At 37.7% G+C, this 27,848-nt stretch overlaps 1 protein-coding gene across 10 annotated transcripts in view; it reads right to left on the bottom strand.

The window, feature by feature from the left end:
* WNK1 (WNK lysine deficient protein kinase 1) overlaps nucleotides 1–27,848 on the bottom strand; it is a 100,469-nt gene that overhangs the window by 50,151 nt on the left and 22,470 nt on the right. For all 10 annotated transcript variants that reach the window (XM_030462267.1, XM_030462214.1, XM_030462189.1 and 7 more), the window contains exons 2-4: nucleotides 17,509–17,681; nucleotides 12,606–12,826; nucleotides 10,436–10,593 (exon numbers count right to left, since the gene is read on the bottom strand). In XM_030462267.1, coding sequence (XP_030318127.1) covers nucleotides 10,436–10,593; nucleotides 12,606–12,826; nucleotides 17,509–17,681 — 552 coding nt within the window. The remainder of the gene's footprint in view (nucleotides 1–10,435; nucleotides 10,594–12,605; nucleotides 12,827–17,508; nucleotides 17,682–27,848) is intronic.

Genomic DNA, 27,848 nt, shown 5'->3' with positions numbered 1-27,848 from the left:
ATCCAAGCCTAAACCTGAAGTTTGACATGTAATTTTTTCCCCTTAAATACAATTCCAAACAGCCATTGTTAAAACTGTTTACTTATGAGTTGTTCACAGCTTCTGGCCTTCGGGGGTTTTTGTGGAAGGAACAAAACTAATAAAGTTCACATACACAATTTTAAAGTGTGAAGTGAGCAAATCAATTTTGACCAACTAGTGATGATAAACTGTGATAAATTTCAATTTCAACTTATCAAGATCACTTTTCACATTAAATAGGATACTCGGTCCCTCAAGTATATCACAATTAATAACAATGATGTTTTTATTCCATGCATCAATGTTGCAAAAGCAGTACTTTTTGATCCTTTACTGGGCATTTTAGAAATCCTCTCTACCAGCTGCTGTAAAACTTCAGAGCAGTAAAGAGGAAAGGAATCATTACAGATACTGATACATTGAGTGGCCTTCCAACTGCTTAGATAGACATTTTACACACAGAAAAAAATTAATCATAATCAACTACCTGTTGATTATCATCTCCATTTTAACAGCACTTCCTGGTATCATGAATAAAGCATGTTGAAATTCTGCTTATCACTGCTTATAAATCTTTTTGCTATTAAAGTTGCACTCAAACTAAATATAGATTGCAGTCAAAGCAAACCTACTGCACTGGAATAAAAATCTAGTATCATACACACCTAACAATGGCTACACTTTTCTGAGGTACTTTGTATGACCTGCAAAGAACATTAAATGTTTCAGCTTTTAACAAGCACACAGCCCAGTCTAACCACAATTCTTGCTTCATTTTTTTCAAAGGTGCTCTAAGTGCAGAGTATGAAGGAATTCTACCGTAACTGATGGATCTTCTCAAACAAAATGTTCTAGCATTGCTGAGACCAGAGGCTAAGAGAATCAGTAGCAAAGTCAAATCACACAAACAAAGTAATTAAATGCTCTATTTTTTTTTTTTTTCTAAAAAAATGTCGTTACCATTCTGGTTTGAGCCAGTCCCAGGCTGCCACAAACCATTAACTCCAGGAATTTAGACAGAGCATGATTCCAGTGGAAAATAAGCCAATGATCCTACCTCCTTCCCCATAGTCTCAAAGAAGCCCCTAGGTAATGGTATATATGGCATCTAAATTGATTTAACCCATGATCTTCTAATTCCACCACCCGCTATTATTTATTTACTCAGCCCTTAGAACCTACAGGTTTAACCATTTCACCACCTTTTCCATCTTCATCTGTCATTGTAATCCTGTTGTCATTTCTAGAAACCATCTGTCTGATTTAGTTCTTTCCCCATTTCATACAGGATACACTACCTATAACTATTTGATAATTCTCACCCTGGTTCAAATACTTGGGAAAAGGAATGCTTCAGTTCTGAGATTTATTCAGTTCAAAAGGGATAAGAGTTGCTTACTAAAGACTGATTGTATTGCTATTCTTAAAAAGCAAGATAGAGTAGTTGATAATGCAGAGGTTGGATGAAGGAGGAATTCAAACCAATGCAACACATTTAACAGAAGTAAAAAATACAGCTTTGCCCATTTCAGTATTTTCACAGCAATTAATTCTGGACAATTGATATTTCTGCCTCGTATTAAATCACTAAATCCTGCAGAATAAACTCTGAACTAGATCAGTATCCTAACAGAGTAAATAGCATTACTGCAATACAAGCAGTAGGAGCAGATGAAAGCTTCCAATAAGCTAGAGTTAGCTCACGAGGCAGCATTTAGACTAGGACAGGCCCAGTTCAAAAATGACAACTGCATATTTTGAACCTTTTGAAATTGATTGTTCTATCATCATCCACACCAAAACTCATAACTCAGTCATTTGAGAGCTTTATATTACTGAAGTAGCTTATCAAGTCTGTCCTCACCCTCTGCGATGCAGGTGTGTAAGTAACCAAAGTCCCATGATTCTTAAACTTCTCCAGACCAGCTCTCTTCATGACTTGCAACAGAAAACAAGTGCATGCCCTAATTTCACAAATGCACTATAAAGACAATGGAGGCACTGTAGTGTTTCTGCAGGCCTGTCTGCTGCAACCCAACTGATGCAATTCAGAAAATTCCCTCCACCTCAATTTACCACCTATCTTTAAGCAAATTTGAGGCAGTAATAAAAAACAAGAGGCCAGTCACAACAGTAAAAATAATTTCCCAAGATACATGGTTAAAGCTGCTATACACATCAGGTATATTGCTATTTGGACAAACCCTGCTCATTCCTAAAGCTCATGAAGCTGCTTAAAAGAAGGATCTAGTCATTTGTATAAGAACCTTTGCTAGAAAGAACACATGCTCTTCATTTGATGAGACATCACTGCTCCACATTTTGTATTCTGCAACTGATCTCCAGGAGCCATGAGTACACTGACACTGCCCATTTAATCAGCTTCTTTGCTATACTCTCAATACTATGTTTTTACTTATTATAAAGTCAGAAGACTTAAAGCATTAGAAGGTTTGGAACTCCATATATATCCAAATCCTCCTGGTCAACAAAGCCAATTGAAGACCACTGTGGTAGGCTACAGTTCCACTACTTTGTTTCCACACAGTTAAGTTTGAACAGAAACTAGTCATAAGTCTTACCAGAGATCACTGGCTGCAACACTTGGCAGCACCCTCAAGTAAAAATCTACAACAGAGTACAAAAAACACAGTATTTGTGGTAACACTGAAATGTAATTTATGTTGTGCACTACTGCTGAATATACACCATGTCTTCCAATTCCCCCAGTGACTAATTATCTAGCCCAACATACATAGTATTTAAAGCTTTTACTCGTACAGAAAAGTCTTCTCTACTGAACACATCCACATAAATAAAAATATCAAAGGTGCTAAGCAACTGGAACCCTTATGACTAGCTAAGCAGATGGTTTTCAGTAAGAAGTAGATTAATTAGTCACAGCACCTACTGTAAATAGCAGCAGTTATAATGAACAGAAGACATTTCTCAAGCTCTAGAATAGGAAATTTTGTAACTACAAGATTGAACAGTTCCTTGGTGTACTGCTGGCAAACAAGCAGGATGTTGGTGCATCTAACAGTGGTAAGGGGCTTCCTTAGAAACACACAGTGTAAGGACAGAAGGTCTTCTGAAGCAACAATAAATTCCAAATAAACAAGTGAACCAAACACATATTTTTCCATTTTTTGTTTTGTACAAGAGCATAAAAGCTAAGATCAGTTTAATCTATCATGGACAGTTTTTTAACCTCCCATTTAGAAGCGGGGATGCTGACTATCATCTGAACAACATTATGCAGTGGTGAACATCCTGAGGTAGCTGAATGACCCTTTACTTTGTCCAGACTTCAGCTTGGAAATAGCTTTCAAAAATACACACATGACCAGACACGCATTTCAGCACTATAATTTTAGAAATGCCTCAGTCATATAATATTAAAAATATCTTCTATTTTCAGTATGGAAAAATACCTTTTTGAAAAATCAAACTGTATTAGTTGCATTCTCTGTTTTAAACAGCTACCATCCTAGTCGGAAAACAATCTAGCATACATTTCTGAACTCAGGTTCCACAACAGTAATTCAAAAGCCACAGATTAGGTCCAGTGGACTTGGAACTGAATTTAAAAGAACAAGACAACATTAAATCTTTTCCATGGGCCACAAAACACAGTTAGTACCAGAACAAGCCTTGAAGATGCAAATGCCACAAATAGCACACAACTGAGACAATGCACCAGAAGTTGCCCCCTTTATGACTTACACTAGTAGGAGTGAAGAACTTCTATATTTGTGTACTAAAAGATCCAACCATTTCAGAGGGTGGTCCTAAATAGCATTCCTGCTATGCAGAGAACTATGATGGTGGTAATGGGTAGAAACATCTCTAAAACAAGCTTACCTCCAAACAAAGTCACAGGTTCACAGTGTGAGGAAGCTTTTAAGTACCTTCCCTATAGAGCAAAGCAAGAGCTTTTTTCACCCCCTTTTAGTGCAAAAACCTTATGCACTATAAGCAATGAAGTTTCTTAAATATACTTTTAAATCCTGGATTTTTTCTCTGTATTTTTGAGAATATCTACAAAAATACCTGCAAAACCACATTCAACCTTAGTAACTTTCACTCTTCTACTACAGAAATAACAAAAGCATTCAAACAGAAATACAGGCCTCCATTTCATTGCCTTCTCTGGGAACAGCTCTAAATAACCTCGAAGTAACTTTAAAGGGTTTATGTAAAATTTTGGTGGAGTTCTCACCTCTGAATCACAAAGTCTCAAAATAACTTATTTTTACTGAACAATCCTGTGAGTTTCCACAAGACTAAAACTTTCCTGGACTTATCCCATTCCTATCCCTTTGCAACTACTGCACAACAGTTGACAGGACAAGGAAGTCCATGCGTTCTTAATGTCGGTATCTTTGGCTAAAGGCATTATACTGACAACACTGAGCTATCAGTCTCCCCTTAGTAATGCTTTATTAATATATTAATGGCTCTCACCACACTGTAAAGTCAGGCGTTTTAAAACCACTTCCCACTTCCCTGTTCCTAAGAGATGACACCTTCCTATGTCTTACATTAAACTCTGTTAATGTAAGAGCTAAGTAGACGACAGTATGTGACAGAATATTAAATATTAGTATCATAGTTTTAAGAGGCCTTATCCTTAGCATATAATGAACTTAAGTTTTTAAACATAGGTGGCTTATTTAATATTCTAATAACTTATTTAGGTTTCTAAAAAACATTTGGAACTATGCAGTGAACTATGTAAATAAGAAATACCTACTTTTGCTTCAAACCAAGTTTGCTGTAAAACACAAACATTGACAAAATATTTCCAGCTGTAATCTACAAGCTTTTGATGATGGACGGTACAAATCCCTCCATGATCAATTCATAAAAGTGAGTTACTTTTAGATAGGAATTCAGTTGAATGAGTCTTGTTTCCTTCCAACTTCAGGTGTCATATGCCCTACCTGTGCAAACCATATACCATGTTATATCTTAGTGTTCAACATGATCCCTGTCACTTAGATAATTGCAATTTCTTAAAGAGCATTTCTAATCTAATATGCAAAGCTTTTTGATATATTAATGCTTCAAAGCCCTGAGTTCCCATCTTCCATTTTTAAGGCTATGTGTGTCTGAAATTATGAGTCAGTGACTGAACCCAGGAAGATTCTTCACTCTTAAAATTGTTCCAGAAAAATGCTTGCAACTGAGCTTAACAGCTAAAATAGGCAAGTGGTAGAAAGGCACGTAAGCACTCCTTAGTCCATTCAGTGCCATGCAGGAATTGTATCTGATGCATAATTTTTTTTTCCATTTGATACTTAAGTGCTTGAAGTTTCTTCTTCCAATAAATACAAGAGTACTCCCTTTCTTAGAATTATTCTGGTGATTGTGCTTGGTTGAAGGCTCATGGTCTTACAGCACCTTCTTTAACAAAAGACTGCTTGCTCTGTTTGAGCAAGGGTTACCTCTCCCTATTTTTCTATTAATTTATTTCCAGCACTTTTTCCTCTACAAAGCTTGTTAGAAAGAGAGTTACTGTATCCAAGTCAGGCCAAGAAGCCAAGTTATTCAAGGTAAAGAAACAGAATATATGCCTCTAAAAAGTTGCTTATTGCTTCCAGAAAGCAAAAGAGGAAATTCATCAACATGCATTAAGTACTTGCAAGTAGAATTAATTATAACTCTTGAAGGTTAAGCATTTGTATTTGCTGCCTAGGACCCCTCAGGGAGAAGGAAAAGAGGTGGGATACTTTGCCCATTACATGTGGTTAAAATGAAGTTGCTTACAAGTCTAGATAATTATGATGCTCAACTTTTGAGACACTAGGGAAAAGATTAATTTTGCATCAATTCAACAAACTGCAGTGCTTTGTAAATGCCTGGTTTCCAGACAAGAGAATGACCTTCACTCTAACCAGTGAGCTTCAGTTCTCACCAGTTAGGGAAATTAAGGCTTTTAAACCAGTTAAGATACTGCCTAGTCAGGTTACTCATTATATACCTTGTTCCCTTGGGCCTTTTTTAAAGCACCATAGAACAGAGAAGAAAAATGTTGTGCCAAAACTGTGGAACATTTCAGTACAGAACAACTTTTAAAGTCAAAATGCTTTTCTCCCCCTTCCTCCTCCCCCCCTCACCTCCTTCTCATCTTAAGGCCAGCTCAGAAAGCAGACATTTGTTTGCAGAGAAGAGAATGGACTTTGTTGAAAGCAAGGGTAAGTGCAAAATTTCACTTTGTCAAAGTAAGCGTGGATTAAAAGTATAGAGTACAAGTCCATCAGGAGAACTTAAATGGTAAGTTTATATAATTGAAGGCAATGGAAGAAAAAAGGGTGTTTTCTACTTTTACTCAGCTGTTTACTACCATTTGAAACTGAAGGAGATCTTACTTTTCTGCAATGAACATGTTTGTATTTTATGTTAGTGAGACAAAGAATGAGACAAACGTGCATAATAAATGCATTAGTTGTCTTTTTACTAGTCCTGGGATTAGTCAATTACCTAGTAAATTTAAGACTTGGGACATTCAAGTATTACACATCAAGTAATCAGTGCATCTACATACTCCTAAAATTTATCTCTGTGCTGCAAAAAGAAAGCTTGAAGGAAATGTAGCACAGGAGTAGCTGAGGTCTGTACTTTACCTGTGAATGGCAACTGCAATATGGGCAGGAAAAAAAGCTACCTTTTTCAGGCAACTGCATGGGATACACCGGTCTCACCAGAGGCTGAAGCAAAGCAGCTGAGACTGCTGTGGTTAGTTACGCCTTCACTGCCTTGCTTTTCAAACAGACTAAATTAAGAAATCATACTTAAGATGTCTGTTCTATAAATACCTCTGTTTTGATTTAAATATAGATGTAGCCCCACTTCAAATATCTCCTGTGACAAATTGTTTAATTGAAATATGCACGGAACAGGTCAAAGATGGTATAACAATCTCCAGAGAGAATTGAAGTCAGGCAGGGAAACATTCCTGAATTTTCCTTTGATATTATATTCCTTTTTTTGTGCAAGTAAGTATGTAACAGAATTAAGTACCTTGATTATGTTTTGTATTGAAACTGCCTGTATTACTTTGATATGATGCAGAAGTGCAAAATCACAAAAAAAAGGAGGGGAGGAGACCCATTTCCTCATCTATTAATACATCACACACAGACAGTTCTGTCTGCATAAGAGGACAGAGGAGGAAAAAAAAAATTGTAGGACAAGGCAAGACTACTTTAATAGTACATCTTACCTTCAGTTAAAGACTTAAATATTTTTTTAACTGAGGCCAAGTAGCCAGTAAGGTAAAGCCATTCAGTCCCAGCAGAGGAGACATACTACTTAAGCCTCGAAGAGTTAATTTTCTTCCCCTGCCCAGTAAGGTAAAAACAATAGAAGTTGAAATTTGATTAACTACTAATTTATTTAGAACAATTTCCAAAGAAGAGGAAAGGAGAACTTCAATGAAGAAAACAGTTTTGGGGGTTTATTCATTAAACTATAATGTTGTAATTTTGTCTCAAAGAGGAAGCCTAAGCTTTTCTATGCTCGAGTGACAAGACATGCAGATCTCATTTTCCATTCTAAAGAAACTGCTATTGGTACTGAAAGGGTCTTGACAGTGTATGCTAGAGGGTGCAAGTACAAACAGATTAATTGCTGTGTCAAACTCCTGCTGACTTCCTCACCAGAAGTATAAAACATTCAGCCTAACACCTTGAGTCCTATAAAGTACTGACAGCTTTTTTTCCTTTTTCCTTTAATTCAGGCATTTACTTTGATTCTTACACTGAAAGAACTCTTCTAGTCAAAATGAACCAGAAAACCACTTATGTTGCACTTCTGTTTCCTGGGCCAGGGAAAATTCAGAAACTTCACCCCAGCACCAGTGTGAGGAAAACGAGGAACCTGCCCATGAGATAATGTAGACAAAGCATCTTGCTAAGAGCAAACCCATGCAGCAGTGTTATTATCCAAAAACATGTCTCATCTGATATCCAGATCTTTGTTTACCTAACTGTACTATTTAATCCGAAAACTGCTTCCAACCGTGAGAGAAGACCCTAAACACATAACTGAGCACTCTGAGCAATTTTGGCAAATGCTCCAAGCCAAGGCTGCGGTATCTGGGCATCAGCTACAGCAATTGTTATCACAAAAGGTGTATGGTCAAAATGCAATGAGGTTGAAGGCCACCCTAGAAGAGAGACCAAATGGGAGTAAAGAATGTAAGCTGGTAGTATAAATTCCAGTCTGAGAGGACACCCTGGGCATTATGACACAGGCTTCTGTCCTAAGCAATAGCAAGGATTTAAGCTAACAGAGCAACTGCAGTAGCCTAATAGCTACTGCAGCAGGGGTGAGGGAAATAATTGAAATAGATATTACCTGCACATCATATTGCCTTTGGGGTTACAATCATTGTTAAGCTCTCACATGGCATGATATTTCATGATTGTCAATAGCAGACAATTACTATTGACTTTCCCTCTAATCTCTATGTATTCACCTAGTCAAAATAATCCTTCCGTTTAAGGCTCAACAGGACTAAAACTGCTACCTCAAAATATTCCTAAATATGCCTAGGAAAAGAGCAAACTAAGGGGTTGCAGTAGAAATGTTAAGCATCTTCCACAAACCACAGTCATCTTCCCACACACATTAAAAGAAAGTGTGTTGGTTAAGTACTGTTAGCCACCAAACATGGGAAGTTTTTTGGCTCCCCTCTGTGACAGGGGAGGAGTGACAGATAGTCACAGATAGCTAACACACTGACTTTTAAGTTGATGTTTTCAGCCAGTTCACCCCTCTACCACCACTGCAGATGTTAAAAGGAAATCTTAATTTCTTTAACAGGGAACAAAGAACAAGGGCAGAAAACTCTTTTTTCATATTGGTTCACAGGGCCTTCAGAATGGTAAAAAATATGAAGAGTATTTTACTTCACTTTCATAACTTCATTCTGTTCTCCATGCTATAGAAGAAAAGCTAAATTCTTTACTATCAGTTAAGCCAGATTTGTGCTTTATTTCCAGATGATATTGTGTTTTCCTCACTGAAGGGCTTCCTTGAAAGTTATACAAGTCATGATTGTGGTTGGGTTTTGGTGCTGGGTTTTTTTGTTTGTTTTGGTTTTTTTTTTTCCTCTCTAAAAAACTGTTTTGCAGCTACAGGGAAATAAATGCACACAGCCTTTCCATTCTCTGCCTAGAAGCAGGTAAGTGTACATTTCAGTTTATTTAACTTCCTAGCCTTTGCTTCTTCTGCAAGAAAACAAGACTCCCTCTATTTTGTATCAAAATACTTTTTAGGGCTCTCAAGGATGAGAACAGCATATGGGGGAAACAGCAGAGGGGGAAAAATTAAAAAAAATTAAAAATGAACAATTAAATTCAACCTGTGAACCACCACCAGCAGAGTAGGTCAGAAGGTGGTACTGGACAGCCTGGAAAATTACTAGTGTTCCTTACCCTCTTGGAAGTTCAACAATCAACCAGAAACAATGGAGAGAAAGAAGCATCAAGCACAATGAAGAAGTGGTAAGTTGAACTCTGGTAAGTCTCTAGGTACAAGGCTTTCCAATTGCCAAATACTTCACAGACCAGGAAAGAGACATCTTTACGACCTGGGGATTTCCAAGCCTGAAATTGTCTCAAGAATTGATTATTCTCACCAGAACCCAGTTCCTAGCACATTTTTAGGAATGGGCAAGGCAGTTATACCAGATATCTATGCTGAGAAAAAGTGCCCATCCCATACTTAAATAAGGCTTCTTTGGCTCTACCCAAGACACATACACAAGCACAGTAAAAGGTACCACTAAAACCGTTTTGGTAAGATACTTTGTTTTCTTTCACTGATCTAGTTGGTTTCACTCACAATACCTCCCACCACCACTACTATAAAACTACTCTCTCAGGGTGGAATAGCTTCTTGCCACCTACCAAGTTAGCTAAGGGCCATTAGGAATTCAGTAAACTACTAACTTAAAATAATTCTAAGTAACAATTTATTATTTACATTAGCAGGCAGCTAAGCCAAAGTGCTCTAAATTTGTGTTCCAGCTTTATTCCACAGAAAAAGTTACCACCTAATCTTCAAGACTGACATACTCCCACCACCAGCCCCAGAGAGGCTTAGAAAATAGTTATTATTCTAATGTGCTTTATTGTTTGTGGTTATATGTTAGTTTTGAACCCTATGCAATACCTTTATATATACTGAAGAGTATGAACATCTGCAAAATTTTAATTCCATTCATGTATTTTACAGGCTTCCGACTGACTGGTAAGCTGAATCACCCTGTACCTTTCCACACATCCCCAAAAAACCTTGTCAGCATCTCTCACACACACACTTGCACAGCACCATGCTACCCAGCTACACTGCTTTGTTGGCAGCAGCAGCAGCTTAGAGTCAGCAGCGGGGAGGGACTTACACTGGTCACTCGACGGTAGATCTGCGCAGCATTTTGGCACTCAGAATAAGGATACTCAGACGTGGCCATCTCTAGCATACACATCCCAAAAGCATATACATCAACGGATTCATCATATTTCTCCTCATACATCTCGGGGGCCATGAACTCTGGGGTACCTTAAATTAAAAGAACGATTCAGACTCTAAATGTCTCAAAGCGAGCAGAGGCTGCTGGCGTTACTCACCGCAGGGGGAAGCGGGTGGGCAGACCTGTGAGACAAGAGAAAGTGGAGGCAAAAAGAAGAGGGAGGAAACCCTCAGTCACTCTGTTGCATCAACGTACTTTATGAGTCTTCCATTGCAAGGCCTTTATGGAATAAAAATGGTGTGAAAGGACTGATGCAATGCCTTTTTACCCATTAGTTAGCATAAGTATCAAATCAGACTGCGTCAGGCTGGAGTCAAACGCCGGAGAGGGGATCAGAAGAGGGGAAACTGTAGACTAGCCATAGGCTGCAAACCAAATACTAAGGAGAGTTAAGACACTTACCTTCTCTCCCTGTAAGAAAGGAGGCATGTTAAACCTTGCTTAAAAATTACCCGAGTACCCTCTGCTGCAAAAAAAATAGTATTGGTAAGAGCCCACAGCTAGTCTCTAACCTGGTGCTCTCCATCTACTTTTTGACGTAGAATGTTTCACAAAAGGCCTTGCAATGAAAAACTCTGTTGTTACAGATAAAACTCTTTATGAAAAAAAGGATAAAAAATAATTTTCTGCAAAGGCCACTCACCAGAGCCCTTTTCTTCATATACTTACCTTCCCACCTGCAGTATATTTATAGGCCTACTGCAGATACAGGCATTAGTGAGGGACATCCTACAGTCAAAAATACTCAGAAATACAGAGAGATTGAGTTACAGGCATAGAGCGTGAGATTCAACAAGTCCCATTTAAATAGTGTGCAGAAAATTATTGCCCAGTGAAGCATCACAGCGTCCCCTCCATAAGTACAGGGACAGCATTGTATGATCAGATTTACTTTAAGCCAGAGTTGCAAGTTTGCTTTTTGTAAATTTAAGCATAGAATTATTTCCTGCAGACACCAGATTCAACAGTTTACAGATAATTCTATAGCCACATTGCTCATTTTCACCACATGAAACAAAACAAAGAAAAAAGATAATGTTATTGCAGTCATTTATTCAAAAGCTAACCTTTAACAGATAGTTAGAGAGGAAACAACAATTTTGCAGTGATAAATTTGAGGCTAAGATGGGCATGCTCAAGAAAAAGTATTTCTTTGACACTATACTTTACTATTAATAATTTGACCTGGTTAAGCAGGAAATATTTCAGTGACAGCTTGCAGGACAATTTAGAAGGATACACCATTGATCCCATCTAGGAATCTAGTATAGGACTGTTGAGTGATACTGCATTTTAGCAAGCTCTAAATACCAAGAGCAAGAGCAACTTCATTCCCTGCAGTCTATTCACCCAACTATAAAAACAAAGCTGATAAAACCAATTCTTACAAATATTCACAAGAAAGACTACCGTGTTTCATCAAACCAATTTCTGGAAAGGGTTATCAGTGGATACACAAGAACAGAGCCAGAATATATTAATACTTCCCCAATGTTTTCTCCTAACTTACATAAACCCACACTCTACAGACAGCTTGAGTAAGACATTATACCACAGTCTGTGATATAATATATAGACTTGCTTTGCTATACCTTAGTTTGTGTTTATTCATGCAGTGTAAGAGATTTAATATTAACCCATTGTGACAATAAAAAAAAAATTGGCTGTATAAATTAATGCTACCCTAAATATCAAAATGTTTTCTGGCCACCAAAATGCATTTGTACATTTCTTGAAGAAGCATCATATTCAAGCTGCAATTTATATATAGTCAAGAGTGGTTTTATCAACAATGTTGCTCTAAACTGTTGGTTGGGCAGGGCAATGAATCTGCAAAATACTTATTAATGTACAAATAATAAAAGCACAATCAAAACATTAATATGTAATCTCATCAGGAACACAGAATGACCTCAAAATCAAAGAAATAAAGCTTTGATTATGGACCTTCAAAAACATATTTTCAAGGAAAGCTCTTAACAGACTCAGGTTTCCAACTAGACAGACTGGCTCACCAGTCTCCAAAACAAGAGAGGCTTACCTATCACACTTTTGGCAAAAGAAGCTCGTTTCAGGGTTGCCAGACCAAGATCTCCAATCTTGACTGATCCAGTGGGGCCAGTAATGAAGATGTTGTCACATTTTAAGTCTCTATGAATAATGGGAGGAGTGCGCGTGTGTAGGAATTGTAATCCTTTCAGTATCTGACGGCACCAGCTTCGTAATACTTTAATTTTCATCACTTTAAATCTCTTCAAATACCTAATGAAAAAAATTAGCAGTAGGTTAAACAGGTTCTGCTAATAAGTAGCAGATTATGCTACATCATTTGCTGTTCTGAAGTAAAACGACAGTAAAGAGATGCACAAATTTCAACTTCACCTTCTACTTTTAAAATCTACCTGGGCATTTCAAAACTTCAGGGGACCTAAAGATGATTCCTCCTGATAAAACCTATACCCTCTTCTTCTAGCCAGGCGATTATAAAGTTGTAAGACACAAGTGAAATACTTGATCTACAGTAATTACAGATCTAATAATTACAGTAACTAGGCAGTTGCCTTGCTAGATTAAGGCACTGTGCTTACTTGTCAAAAAGTTATATGTTTATGCATTACAACAATTCTTCATCTATTAAGAGGGGTTTTTTCCTCCCTTCTCTCCTGAAGCTGCCTAAGTAGTTATAATCCTTTCCTTGATTAAATATAACAGGGCAGAAAGGTGGGTCACTAGAGCCAAAACACTAATAACAACCAACCTTCTACAGAGTTGCTGCCAACTGTGTGAGAACTCCCAAGTTGCTACACTGTAGTTATCAGTATTAGTCCAATCTCTCTGGTCAAAGTTTCCAGGTTACACTTTAAACCTACTTCTGATTTGCTTATTGAATTCAAGAAAATTAAAAATTCTTAGAGATCAATTCCCTGGTGCAGGACAAGGTTTAATCACACGGTACTACTCACTACTTCAAAACTATGGACAGACACAGATGTGGCAGGAAACCTTTAAAATGTCTCTGCCAAATAACTGACATGAAAGAGTTCATACATAAAGTTAGTATCCCTTTTCAGGCAGAATGTGACATAACTTTAAAAATTGACAATTTTAGAATGTTTAAAAACCTATGTCAAAAGAGTCATATTTCACACCAAAAATATTTTTCAGTGCTTGTAACCTAAGACTATGATCTTATTCTACTCCTTAACTCCAACAGATTAGAGATGCCATATGGTGAATAACCTCAGGCAGTATTCAAGTGATTTCCAGCAGTATATTCACACATTCTTTGGGTAAAAGAATTTGAACCAAAGACTTTGTTTTCCTCCTTTTGAAATAACATGTGCTGAAATACAGTTAGAGAGAGGAACTAGCATGCTATGTAGAGCAAGGATTTAATTTTTATTCAGCCAGTGTTAATCAGTCTCAGTTAAAGACCACGTTCATACTGCTACAGGTCTGGTAGTAAAGTCTGTGATTAGCATGGAGCCTACCAACTACAATCTTAAAACCAAGTCATGTTGAATTATTCTGTGGCAGTGTTCATCTCTTCTGCATATCTGTTTAATTGGAAGGGAAAGTTTTGATGAAATCACTTGAAACAAGACCAACCTAAAAATGCAGTGTATTAATCTCTTTTACTTTAATTTCTGCAGCTCAAAACATCAGGAAAATCAAACAGCTAGCAACAATCCTTCTGTGAAAACAGATTTCTAAAAGCAACTGGTACCCAGTTCCAGAAGGAAATCAAGTTTCAAAACAATGTAAAGACAGGCAGGGTAAAAACCAAGCCAAGGAAGGAAAGAAACTGAAGGACATTCTGGATCACATCAGCTACCACTTGAATTCTTGCTATGGACACAGTCCTCATTCATCTCTTGAGCCTGTTCCAAAGATCACATGGTAGGGGCACTTCAGTTCAGCATCTGGAATCCCTAATTACATTCTTGGTTTCAAATATGCTATTTACTGCCAGCTCCTCACTGTTAAAGGATCCAAATCCAGCCATCACCCAACATCCTGAAGTGTTGCTGTCATTTTTCCATAACACTGTCATGAACCAAGTCACATGTCACTTAAGGCAGAAACCATTTTTAAAACTGAAGCATATATAAATGCATAAAAATACAGACAACCCTACTAGTCAGCATGTTTTCAGTCTTCCTAATATCATAGGACAACTCAGGCTTGAAGAGACCACAGGAGGTTTCTAGTCTAAGTTTCTGCCCAAGGCAGGGTCAGTCAGGAAATCAGACGTGGTTCCTCTGTGCTGTCTCTATCCAGTCAGGTTTCTATCTCAAAGGATGGAGCCTGCACAATGTTTTGGGACAACCTGTTTCCACTGCCTGACTACCACCACTGAAACAGCTCTATATATCAGTCTGAACCTCTTTTGTTTCAATTAATGCCTGTTGTTTCCAATCCTCTCAACCATGTAGCACTTTGCAAAGTCTGACTCCCTCATATGCTTGAAAGACAGCTATTAGGTGTGCCCCAAAACATCACCTTCAGGATGACCAAAAGCTCAGTTCCCTGAGACACTCCTCATAAGCACAGGCACTCCAGCACCTGACCATCTTCTTCATGCTTAATCAATGTTGTTCTTGTCTATTTTACAGGGTAGCAGCCAGTTTTAGAAAAAGATGGCTATTTGACCTTTGCCCAGCATACAAGCAAAGATGAGAACATGAAGCTTTTTTAGTAGTTGGAATCAATTAGAGAGAAACAGCAACTAGAGTTTGGCTGACTCAAGGTTAGTGCTTCTTACAAGCCGGAAAGCTGCTGGTCTATAGCATCTCAGCTCAAAGAGCTACAGGAAACCCTAATAAGTTAGCAGAGGTCATTAGTTATACATTTATGTGCCCATTCATATGGACACAAATTTCAATCTGATCAGGAACACACACTACAACAGCCTCAGACAAAACCAGTGGCTGTGACCTAGGTCAGACAAAGTCTTAATTTATTAATGAAGACAGAAGCTTTTAAAATAGAAAACTCCATCTTTACCCTCAATGCTTTAATTCCATGATAATATACAATGTCAGAAAGCACTTTAACTCTCTACAACAACTGAGCTATGAAAGTTTTCCATGGGTATGCAGAAGTTCAAGGATTCTTCATACAGAGGTCTTGCCAGGCAGCATTTGAAAAGAATGAGTCCATAATGTTTTACAATACTTACATGTGTGCCTGTGTGTGTGTGTGTGTGTAAACGTGAAAAAAGAGGAAAATTTACTTAATTATCACAATACTTTTCTTCTGTTCTGAGTTTTTTACATCAAGTGACAACGTCTACATCTCAAGTCTCAAAATGAAGAATGTATCTCTTTTATTAAATGCAAGTAATGTAAACATACTGAAAAAAAAGATAAGTAACACTGTCAGCCAAATATCATAAGCAAACACAAATGTACAGTGTAAGGAACATGACACAGGTACATTCAATAATTATATTAAATTTGACACATTTGAAACTTCCCATATAGTTTACCTGTCAAGTCTTGAGTGAAGTGAACAAGAAGAAACCAAATCAAAATTATAGTGCAAATGACACTTTAAAAGATATTCAATTTATGAGCCTATTAGTTCTGGATAAAAGAAAAAGACCCTCATATTCAGAGTGCAAAATAATCCTATAGTCAGCAAATCTGAGGTATTTCTTCCTACCATCATCCTACTTGATAAATTATCATCTTTATCAATTTGCTTATGCCACCATATAAGATACTTCAAGTATTAATACCATAGAACCTGTGAGGAAGAGAAAAAAGTTAAATCTAATACTACATATTCTAGCATAAAACTGGGTAACTTTAAAGGAGTCTGTACAAGGTTGTAAAACCTATATTTTATTACTGCTCTGAAAAGAGCACATGAAGTGACAGATCTATTCTTCTGTTTGAAATACTAAACAACCTCAGAAAAGTCTTGCCTGAACATACTGCGGTATCTGTAGCCCTCAAGTACTATTTCAAGAAACAAATACTTCCTTTAATTGCAGTCCAAACTCCCAAAGAGCCATTTTTTTTTCCTTCTTTAAATATGTCTTTAAATTTGTGGCTATCAATACACATTATAAAAATACAAGACATTCACAGCCTATTTCAATCAAATACATGGCAAACTGTTTCCAGCTCCTACAGCCTGCTTCCACAATTAAGATTAGAATGCCTCTCTGAGACTTACAAGGGAACCGAATTAGGACAACAACCCAAAATGTCTGAATTTCCAATGCTGGCAGTTTTATTTCCAATAGATTAATGGTGACTGGATGTTTGTAAACAAAGCTGACAGCTCTGCAAGTGTCTGTAGCGCAAGGTAAAGGCGTGACTGAAGTCTAAGCCCTCATGGCTCTACGTACCACAAGAGGGCCCTCGCAGAAGCTTAATTTACTGGTGTCTACTTTTAACTCTGGCTTAAAAATAGACCTCGTTTCACAAGACTACCTCACAGGTTGCAATTGAGTATTTTCAGATGTTTTTTTAATATACTACTTCATGAAATTTCAGGTAAACAAACAGTAGGGGTTTTTTCTTTTTATGTATTCTTTGTACATAAGTAAGATCCAAAACTTCCCAAAAGACGTAAATTAATTAATGCTTGGAATTTTACAAACTCTTATCATGCTACTTGGAAGGCAGCTTGAGAGGAAAACAAATTCTGAGAAGAGAAAATAGAGCGCTGCCTTCCTGAGCTCTTAAAATATGAAGCTTCCTGCATATGCTTACTAGGACATCACAAGAAAAAATGTGACAAGTGTGTTAAAGAATATTTTACTGTACCCTGCAGTACTAGTAAGACTCCCCTTAAAAAAGAATTTCCCCACAGAAGTTTAGCTCTCAGCAAAAGGGCTCTGTTCTCATCTGTTCTAAAATGAACATTGCTAGTGCTCTGATTTTATGCTAATGATTCTTACGTGTTTTGACATGCCTTATTTTACTTACGTTTTCAATGTTCCAGATGTCATGAGTTCCGTCACAAGAACAATACACTTTTTTCCTTTGACTGTAGACTCCCAGGAATCATAGAACCTGACAATATTGGGATGCTGAAGCCCTTTCAGCATCCCAGCTTCCTCTTTAAATCTTTGTCGCTCTGACTTGGACAGCTTTCGATCCTAATGAAAGAGAGAAGGTAATCAGAAAGCTTTGCTTTATTTCTCATTCAGAGAAACAGCAACTTGAAGAACAGTTGGGTACAATCAATGAAAAAAGAACCAGCAGTCTAAAATGCCATTTTGTTTGCAATTACCCTTAAATACTCCATTTAGAAGGCACTCTATTACAACATTTTTTACCATCTACTTTTCCTTACAGTCCAATTGCTTTCAGAGGCAACAACTGAGTCTGTAGATTATGTCCTCTTCCTATTTCCTCCTCTCATACATACTTCAGTAAGTTTAAGTCATTGCTTGATTTGAAGTGAAAAGGGGACACAATATCCTCAAATATTCAAGTGCTCTAGAGTACACAAAATAGCACCTTTTCAAGCATCCCAGGTTGTACATAATGATCTTCAATATTCCTATGTGTACAATATCCAGGCCATTGGTAACAGATTGAAATAACACTCCATACAGAGGGATAGAGCATCAAACCCCTCAAATTCTGTAAGTACATATTATATGTACATGTAACTGTAGAAGAACAGGAAAATGAGCTGCATTTTCTTTGATTACAAGCATCTCATGATTAAGCAAGCTTCCTATGATCTAGCATCAAGGAAAAAAAAGACATAACTAACATTAGAAACAGAGATCTTTTGGCCAGAGACAGATCATAAAAAGCATTCGTATACAATACTGTTATAGTATCTACAAACAATTGACTATGAGGTATCATCAAAACTCTGAGGAGATATTACCAGGATAAGCTGCACATCTCAAGAGAAAACAGGCTCCTTGTGTCATTAAGTATTGCCAGCTCACCAATGCACTGGTCACACCAGTCAAATTGATTGACTGATCTAAATTTGACCCATATGCAGTTTATATTTTTTAAAAAAATATTTCAGGATATACTTGAAGACCAGAATTTTAGAAAAAAAATTCTATCAATTATTTATACGAATAATCACTGAACCTCTTTGTCACATCTGAGTAGTAATTTTCAAGTCATGTGATAATATATTTCCTTCTCCATTAAAAGAAGACAGTAAAACCATGCTGGGTTGACTTATAACTGCTCACAACCTCCTGTAATCCTCCAGACAGTAATTCCTCTTCCTTCATTTACAGGTAATATGTTCTCCCAATATCATTCAGCTATACTAATATCTAAACCATCCTACCTTCACTTAGATTATTAAATATTTCTTAAAAGTTCACAGAATATCTTCGGGTATGGATAAACTTCACTTTCAGATGGAGCTCCAATTTTCAGAAGTACAAAAGCCTTCCAGGTGAAAGTTTGAGAAAAAGTTCAAAATTACCTCAGGGATCAGTACCTTATCAGTGCCTACATCAGTAACACTCATATTTTTACAGTTTTTAGGCAGATGCTAAATTCTTAAGCTTCGCAAATTTAGCCTATGGACATAAAAAGCATTCAATCCAACAACTATTTCACTCTGCAGAACTTAGCACTACCATCTCTTCTTACTCATTCATAAAGATTCTTGCACAGATCCTGACACGTTTGCAGAAACACTCTGCAAATATTTAAGTATTCATGTCTGACTAGGTGTTGGGTTGTTTGTTTTTTTTTAATATGGAAGCAATGGTTCCATTTGAACTGACACATGTAATAGGTATCCTTTCTTACAATAAAGAAGGAAGCACAATCTCTGTTCAAAATTAGTTCATCTTGACTGCTACCAACAGCAGTGATACAGAAAAGCAGTGAGCTGCAATAGGTACAGTCAACAGACCATACACACATGCTTCTGAAGCATTCAATGCTTCAAGCAACACAATAATTTTTACAGTAAAATAAAACTGCCTTTTCAGCCCCTACATTTGATACTTATAATCCACATTTTAAAACTAGCTGTAAATCCTATTACTGTATATGGTAATTACAAAAACAAAGATGCAACAATTACTACTTTGTCACTTCTAAATTTAGCTATGTTACATGAATACCTAGGGTTTTGTCCAAAACCTAGATTTTAGATATGCATTTGGAGTAAAATTCCTTTATTTTGTTCATTATAACAAGTTATCTTCCACAGACACTAAGAACCAGTTTTAGACAACACTTGACATTAAATTGTAATCTTAATCTATGTAAACCTGATCTCCCTGAAGTGTCTTATTCAGCTTTCCTTACCACTGTACTACTAGCCTCAAATAGAAACTAACAAGTGTTAATCACTCTTATCAATGAACAGACTTTTCATAGGCATGCATATTGTGACTCATTTCTCTTTCTGGTCACATCAATGGTAGCATCGTGTTCCTGCAAACATATCTGTGACGTTTAAAACAGACACTCAACACCTCAGTGCTTGCACTATTAAAAAAAAAAAAAAAGGCAACCCACCAAGACAGTGACAATATACTAAGTAATTCAATCCTTCTTTGAAAGTCACAGTGCCCTAGTGATCTGGGACAAGTTTGGACACAAATACAGGCCAACAGATTTCACCCAGGGAAGACAATTCTGTTTTTGCAACCAAGGAAACATCACACCCTTTGGTACCATACTGCAGCAGCAACAGAAAACATTAAACAGAGCTGTAACTAAAAGACAAGAGGCCACTTGTTTCATAATACTAGTGATGCATCCTGCATTTATCTACTCTCATTTCCTTGGATACACAAAGCACATGCTCATCCATAACAGTTATTTATATTCTTTCCCTAAAGGAACACTAATGTTAGGTAACAGAAAAGGGGATTACACTCAAAAGAAAAAAATACACTCAGCTCTAGCATTCAGGAAAATATTGGTTCTCAAGTACAACTACAATAAAATTAATCTGTACTGACAATGACTAGTTAACCTGGTACAAACCACATTCTAATGCAACTTACAAACAGCTGGCCTACAAGCTAACATGCAATTTGAAAATGAAAGTACACTTTCAAAACTTGAGTATTCCATACATCAGAACCTTAAGACATAGACAGTAAGATCTCTCAGACTGCACTGAAATGGACTAGAATACAGCTCATCCCAGTCACTAAATTTTGCTGTCTTTTGAGCTGCTAGTGTAGGCTATGGTGACTTTACGCTTTTCCTCATACAAAAATGCAGTTTAAGCAGCTGCAGCTAACAAAATATTGAGATAAGCAAGAAAATAGAGCACCATTTGTAATTTGTGAGACTGAGAAATGGTGCTAGCAGCAAAGTTATATATGAATATTTGAGAAAAGGAGGGGGAATCAGAACATCTTGGTAGATGACACAAAATCCACATACAATGTCATTGTACAGCAGAGCTGCAGCAGAAAGAAGCCATCATCACTTGAGAATTCTAGAAAGCATTTTTCAAGAATTTGCTAAGGGGACAGTTTAACAATCCCCAGTTTTAAGTGGGGATAAGCTCCAAAGAACTCAAAAGCCAAGATGTGTCAGTTCAACAAGGCAACTACTTGAGGCAAAACTCGTACTCCCCTGGGGCCTTTGAGCTGGAGTCTGTAGGAATGCAAGACCCTCAACTCTATCACCACCTCTAAAGAGGCAGCAAAAAGTTTGTTACCTATCATTCAAAATAAGCACTTTGATTAAAATATTCCAAAGGTGAATCAAAAAAGAAGATCTATCCCCTTCATCCTCTTTCCTGTAAGCCACCATCTGAACAGGTATGTAGATGGATTGTTTCCACATGTATTTACTGTTTTCATCTGGAAGCACAAAAATACAGGTTTTGTAACTTAACAATCCAGTGTGACAAAGTATAAGATTGGTTAAACCAATGTAATGTTTTCTTTTATTTCCCTTTTACTTCAAAATCAAACAGTCAGACACTAAACAAAACAGAATGGCATATCAGGTGTTTTTCCATAAGCCTGGAAAGCATCAATTTTATAAAGAAACCAGCACTTCAAGAGCAGTTAACAACACACACCTTGCTATCCTATCCTTTAAAGACCAGTTTGTTTTGGAATTCCTATTAATAAAATTTTATATGGACACATGCTCTCCTTCCTCGGCCTTTTGGGGTTTTTTTACTACAACGAAGCAACCCTAGGCCAACAAGGCAAAGTCCTAAGCCTACAAGTTAGCAAATTGCATTACTGCATCTCGGTATATGCTGAGTAGATACAGCCCAAACACTTTAAAACATACAAAGCTGTCAAACTATAGGAGAGCTTGTGTCTTAAAATTGATTTAACTATGCTATAGAACAGACAGCATTGTTCTTCCTGAACCTGATAGCTTCCCAGAGGACTTGTGTCACATCCCAATCACTGGGCTGCCCTTTGAACAAACTGAAACAGACAAATCAAGCCCACTTCACTCATTTCATTCATGCCTTTCCACCTACATTAACTTGTTTTGACAAGCCAGGACAAATAGCAAGGCTTTCCAGCTCGTGACCCACAGTTTGGCAGTGCCAGAGGCTTGAACGGAGACAGGCAGCAAGTGAAACAATTGTTCAGCTCAGAACTATTCAATAAGCTTTTTCTTGGCTGTTTCCATTTATCCATGTACTCATAATCTGATTTCTTTTGGTAGGAGAAGAGCTATCACAGGTGTTTAGTTTATTTCATGTAACTCAGGGATCATGGTCATTCATAGTAAACCAGGTATAGGCTTACTCTTTCACCCCAAGCTATTGTACCAAACTACAAAAACAAAGCTTATCAGCAAAAATGGCCTATATTCCTTAAGTTCTTTCAGCCAAGGCTTAGTATCTATTCAGCACCTTTAATGAGGAAAGAAAACACTTTTTTGGCACATAAATTGTTTCAACTGGGCTGTTCACCTAGCCCTTGAGTCTATTGAGTAAACTCTCGTACAATTTCTTAACTTTCTACAGTCTTTCTAGGTCTGTCCTATTAACATCATGACAAGAAATCACCCATCTGCAAAGCACATCACACTACCACAAGTGGTTGGTGGGCCTTGGCACAGACACTTTAGCAAAGCATCATGTTCTGTTCAGGTTGAGTTTGCTCTTCATTCAGAATGAGATCAACAAAGGGTCTTGCCTCCGCTGTCCATTTTTACTGACACCAAATGTCCTGAGCTAAATTCTAGGACAATTCAGCTGGCATTAAATAGACACAGTTATGCAGGAGAGACACACTGCACTTCACTCTCAAACACGTGGTACAGGAAGTACCCTGTGGATAACAAGAGAAGTACCCCACTTCGAAGTAACTAGGGCTGTTAACTCATGCTATACATTCACAAAGGTGATTTTAATTTTTCTTAATATCAAATACAATTAACAAAGCCAAAGTGCCAGGGAACCCTTATGCACAACAGAAAAAACCTAACCCAGAAGTCTTCACATGATCATCTTCTACACATAAGTAGAATCAAGGGTGATAGAGGACAACTTTAAACTGGATTTAAAGAAAAAAAAACCCTTTCTTTTTGAAAGAAAAAAAAAAGATGGTTTTGTGAGCTGCTACACAACGAGTTGTTCCCTCTTCCACAATATTAGGAAAAGAATAAAGAGGAAACAGAGAAAGACTGGACACCTTATATACTACAGACAGTTTTTACTATCTTTCTGCATATCCTACTGCTAGATCCAGAAAATCTCTGCAGTTATACTGCAGAGACAGTCAGTGGGAGGGTGGCTGTTCTCATTTTTTGAAACCACACTAGAGCAACACTGTGTAGCTTTAATTCAAAGAGATGCACTAGAAACCACACCAGAAAAATTAGGAGCAGTGAACTCTCTTCAAGTGGTGTGATCTGAAAATGCACAGCCATGACAGACTTCAAAGTGCTGTTGAATTATAGATAAGTCTGAATCACAACCAAGGTAAATTATCTATCTGTACTGTGATTACACCAAGCAGCATTTTATGAAGCTTTCCAAATGTCTGAAAAATTGAGGGAAGACACTGCTGCTCCCAGCCTATTATTCAAAGGAAAAAGTACTATACAGAAGGACAAATATTCTTCTGTGTGCATTTCTGCAGCATATGAGAAAGGCTTTGCAAGCCTTTGCAAGGTTAATGAGGGGTCATCAGAGGAGAAGCTAGCAAGACTGCACTGATATTCAGCACTGTTAATGGAACTCAGGCTTTGTGGGTTGCAGTGTTCTCATCCTGAAAAAATCTAGCAGTTAAGAGGAAAAATGAGCACAACGACCACTGAGCTAGATTAAGAAAATATCCACAAAGAATCCACTGATCTTAAAAATCATCCAGTATTACACAGTTGGTACTTAGAAATGTAAGTCTCAGTGCCTAAGAACTGCATCTACTTTTCTCTGTCAAACACAAACCACTCAAGCTTTCCAGTGTTAGCAACTAAGTTGAGAGGAAAAAAAAAAACCAAACAGGAGGGGGAAAAGACTGTTCAAAATGCATCCCTGCACAGCAACCAACATGAAAATTGATCCAGGATCTGCACAGATCCTCCCACCAGTATACCTTTCTAAAAACCACTGAACATGAAAAAGTGATTAAATGGAGCTGAATAGCTGCAGTTCCAAAAGCATGCATCCAATGGCTTTTTCATATGACAGCAGTGTTTCTAAAAAGCTCAGAGCACTCAAGTGCCCTGCCTGAGAGCTAAATTGTATAATGCAGCGTTTCTAGAGTTACATAAACCTTTAGCTAACCAGAGTTAGGAAACCAGTCTGCACACCTAATGGAAGACATTTGGTCTTCAGACAGCTCCTAGTTCATGCATGCTTCTTGCTACAGCTCTCCTACCTTCCCATTGTCCAACCTTTCAGTCAAGTCTGTTCTGACTCTACACAAGATGGGAGGGTCTGATTCCAAAATTTGCACTGGATAATTTGCTGGTGCTCAGCACACTGGGGAAAACCAGCAACAATCAAATCTGCCAACTGCTCAGTAAAGAGGTTAGAAAAAGCAATACTTTAAAACTGCAGCTACTGAGTACAGAGTGTCAGATTAGGATACACCAAAGCAGTACATGAGAAGTCACTAGATCAAGAGCTGCCAGAACATAGTTGTCAATGCTCTCAGGCTGCACTTGACACACATATAGATTAATCTATTAAAATAGATTATTTTACTATGCACTGTTTGTTCCTGAAATAAATTAGGTATGATTTCTACACAAAACACATTAATTAGTGACACTAATTAGTCAAAAGATAAGCTTAAAAATACATCAAAAAAAAGAGAGACCAAGCCAAAAAGTTACTCTGCAAAGGCAGAAACAAAGAGAATCAGGTTTCCTTGCCAGGAAGCTGCAACGACCAAAATCCTCTCTAAGCTTCCCAGAGGCTATGTATCTTCCATTCTTGAAACTCCTTAACTATCCTTCCCAGTTCATATATCCCCAGAAACAGCTCTGCAAAGACTTCCAGAAAGCTTTCCAGAATAAAAGGTTTGCTTGCTTACTACTTCACACCAGTCAGGAAAATGGAAGAGTATATATAACACATACTCTCCTCTCCACATCAGGCTGCAAAGTACCAAAGCAATGCAGATTAAATAGTAACTGAACCAGAAAATTTCAATATTCCTGCACTCCAAATACTGGTAAGTGATACTCAGAATCATAAAGTCACTTTGTTTGGAAAAGACCATCGAGATCATCAAGTCCAATCCTTAATCCAGCACTGTCAAATTCACCACTAAAACATGTCCCTGAGACCACATCTGCACAGCTTTAAAACACCTCCAGGGATGGCAATTCAAAAGCTCCCCTGGGCAGCCTGTTCCAAGGTTTGACCACCCTTTTAGTGAAAATTTTTTTCCTACTATTCAATCTAAACCTTCCCTGGCACAATTTGAGGCTGGTTCCTCTTGTTCTATTGTTTGGTACTTAAGAAGAGAGACCAACACCCCCTTGCTACAGCCTCCTTTCAGGTAGCAGTAATGAGTGATAAAGTCTACCCTCAGCCTCCTTTTCTTCAGACTGAAGAACCCCAGTTTCATCCACCGCTACTCATAGGACGGGTGCTCCAGACCCTTCACCAGTTTCACTGCTCTTTTATGGACACACTCCAGCACCTCAACGTTTGTCTTGTTGTGAGGGGCCCTAAAATTTTCAGTCACTTTCCTCCTCATCTTAGTTTGAAGATTGAAGACAAAGCTCCTGAGGGTGGGTAGCAGAACGCAACACAATGAAACACTTACTGAAAGTAAAACACACATTGCTGACAAGTCTCTACAAGAATCAATTTTATATAAGCTACAGTCTGGGGACTATGCAAATAAGCTTAAGATAATGCTAAAACACAATATACCTATTTAACACAATAGAAAAGAGTAGGCTTAAAACAGTCATCTATTACACCCTTTCAAGTTTCTGATTAAGGGTAAATGTTTTCTGTAGGCTTCAACCTACACAAGACACTCAAAATGCTTTAAGTTTCAGAAAAGAACAGTCAACCTAAGTGAAAGGCTGGGAGGTTATTCATATTAGTTGTAGTTTCCTTGTGAAAAAACATCTGCATCTACATTCTCTTCTGTATTTTAATTTCTGCTATTCCAATGCACAATAGTAGGACAGCACAAAACTGATAAGATGCAGTCATTTTGTTAAAAAGCACACCAAAAAAATAAAATTGCTTCTTGTCCCACTTTTTACAAGTGATACAAAAATATATACAATTTTATTGCTTATGCTCAAAGGTTAGAATTAAACAAACAAATTCCACATAACTTGACAGAGATGATACATGAATAAACTGACGGCAGGAGAAAGAAAAGGAAGGAAATGAAACTCAGTGCTCAGACAGAAGGAGAACAGATAGAAGGCTTCATCAGTCAGGATTACTCTGAAGTAGTCAATTATATATACTCTTGAAATAATAGATAACTTTAAAAGATAAGAAATGTGACTCTGTCGTAACACTGAGGGGAGACAGACTATTTGCAACTAAAGCCTAGGTATGTGACTGAAAGATACCTGCACTGCTCCCCTTTTTAATCCTGTGACTGTTTCTCAGTTTTGATGAAGTTATAATTCATCACCACAGGGGAAGGGGCAAGAACACCACCAATAATGATTCTCCTTTTAGGTGGTCACTTCCCACTTTTACATGTGCAGTGGCACCTATGCCAGCAGTATAGTAACAACATCTAAGACACCTGGTGGCAGCAATGCCACAGGCTTTACCTATGCTTGAAGACACATTCTCAGCGAGAGTCTGCTGATAACAGAAAAGACATGAGAACTGAAGCTAATGCTTTCAAGCACCAAGTTCTAGCATCATTAAACACAACTGACTTGCAACTAATCACAATGACAGTCCTTCCAGGTCTTCAGCTAGAAAAAAAATCCTCAGGCTGGCTAAATCCTCAGGTTTCAGGGACCTCGTAACTCGTGAAAAAATACAAAAATAAGTCAATTGCCAATACGAGGATTGCTGTAGAGCAGGCAGGCACTATGGACAAAGACACTAATAAAGGAACTTGGGAACACTGCTGCAGTAATGGGCTTACTAACATGGCTAAACACAGAGCCATTTTGCCAAGCTTCCTCACATTGAAGAAACAGCAGAAGTAGAATTGTAAGCATAAACACGGAAACATGAGTAAAATAACAAAGTTTACAGTTTGTCACAGTAGTACTGTGGGAGTTTTCAGCAATGCCAAAGATGACTAAAGTGCTACACTACTGCACCTCAATACCATGTGCAATACTAGAGGAAACACTCACCAGAGACAGATGCAAGCATGCTGCTTAGAGACTGGGGCAGCCAACTACACCCCCAAATCCCTCTTGAAAAGTTAAACAACAGAAGACAATCTGTACAACTCAAGATGGGCTAGAATAGTCTGTCTGGTTGACAGGCTTCCAAAGAATTCAGCCAGCATACAATTTTTGATTTCCATTTAAAATTTAAGCAGCATGAATATGACACACCTGGCCATAAGACACCTCACTTTTCCCAGGAAAATCAAACAGCAGCAAGATTGCACCACTTGTGAATCTCTACTGGATTACTGGCTTGTTTTTCAAAGCTGTATTGTGTGGGAATATACATATTAATACAAGTATTACTACTCCTCTCCCACTCACATCAGCAAAAACATTCATAGGCAAAGCAAGAAGGCAAAAATGAAGAACTGAACCAAATCCACTTCTGCAGAAAACAATGACTACAACTAATCAGTACATTGCCTAATCCCACAATTTCCTTTGCCAAACCCACACTCTTCAGAATACAGCCATGAAAACTACATTGCAGCTTCAAAGTAAATTAGGAGCTACAGTGATACTTT

This window comes from Calypte anna, chromosome 1, assembly GCF_003957555.1.
Source record: "Calypte anna isolate BGI_N300 chromosome 1, bCalAnn1_v1.p, whole genome shotgun sequence".
In the NCBI taxonomy this organism is placed as follows: Eukaryota; Metazoa; Chordata; class Aves; order Apodiformes; family Trochilidae; genus Calypte; species Calypte anna.
The sequence above is the reverse complement of the archived record's forward strand: the minus strand, read 5'-3'. Positions and strand labels throughout refer to the sequence as shown.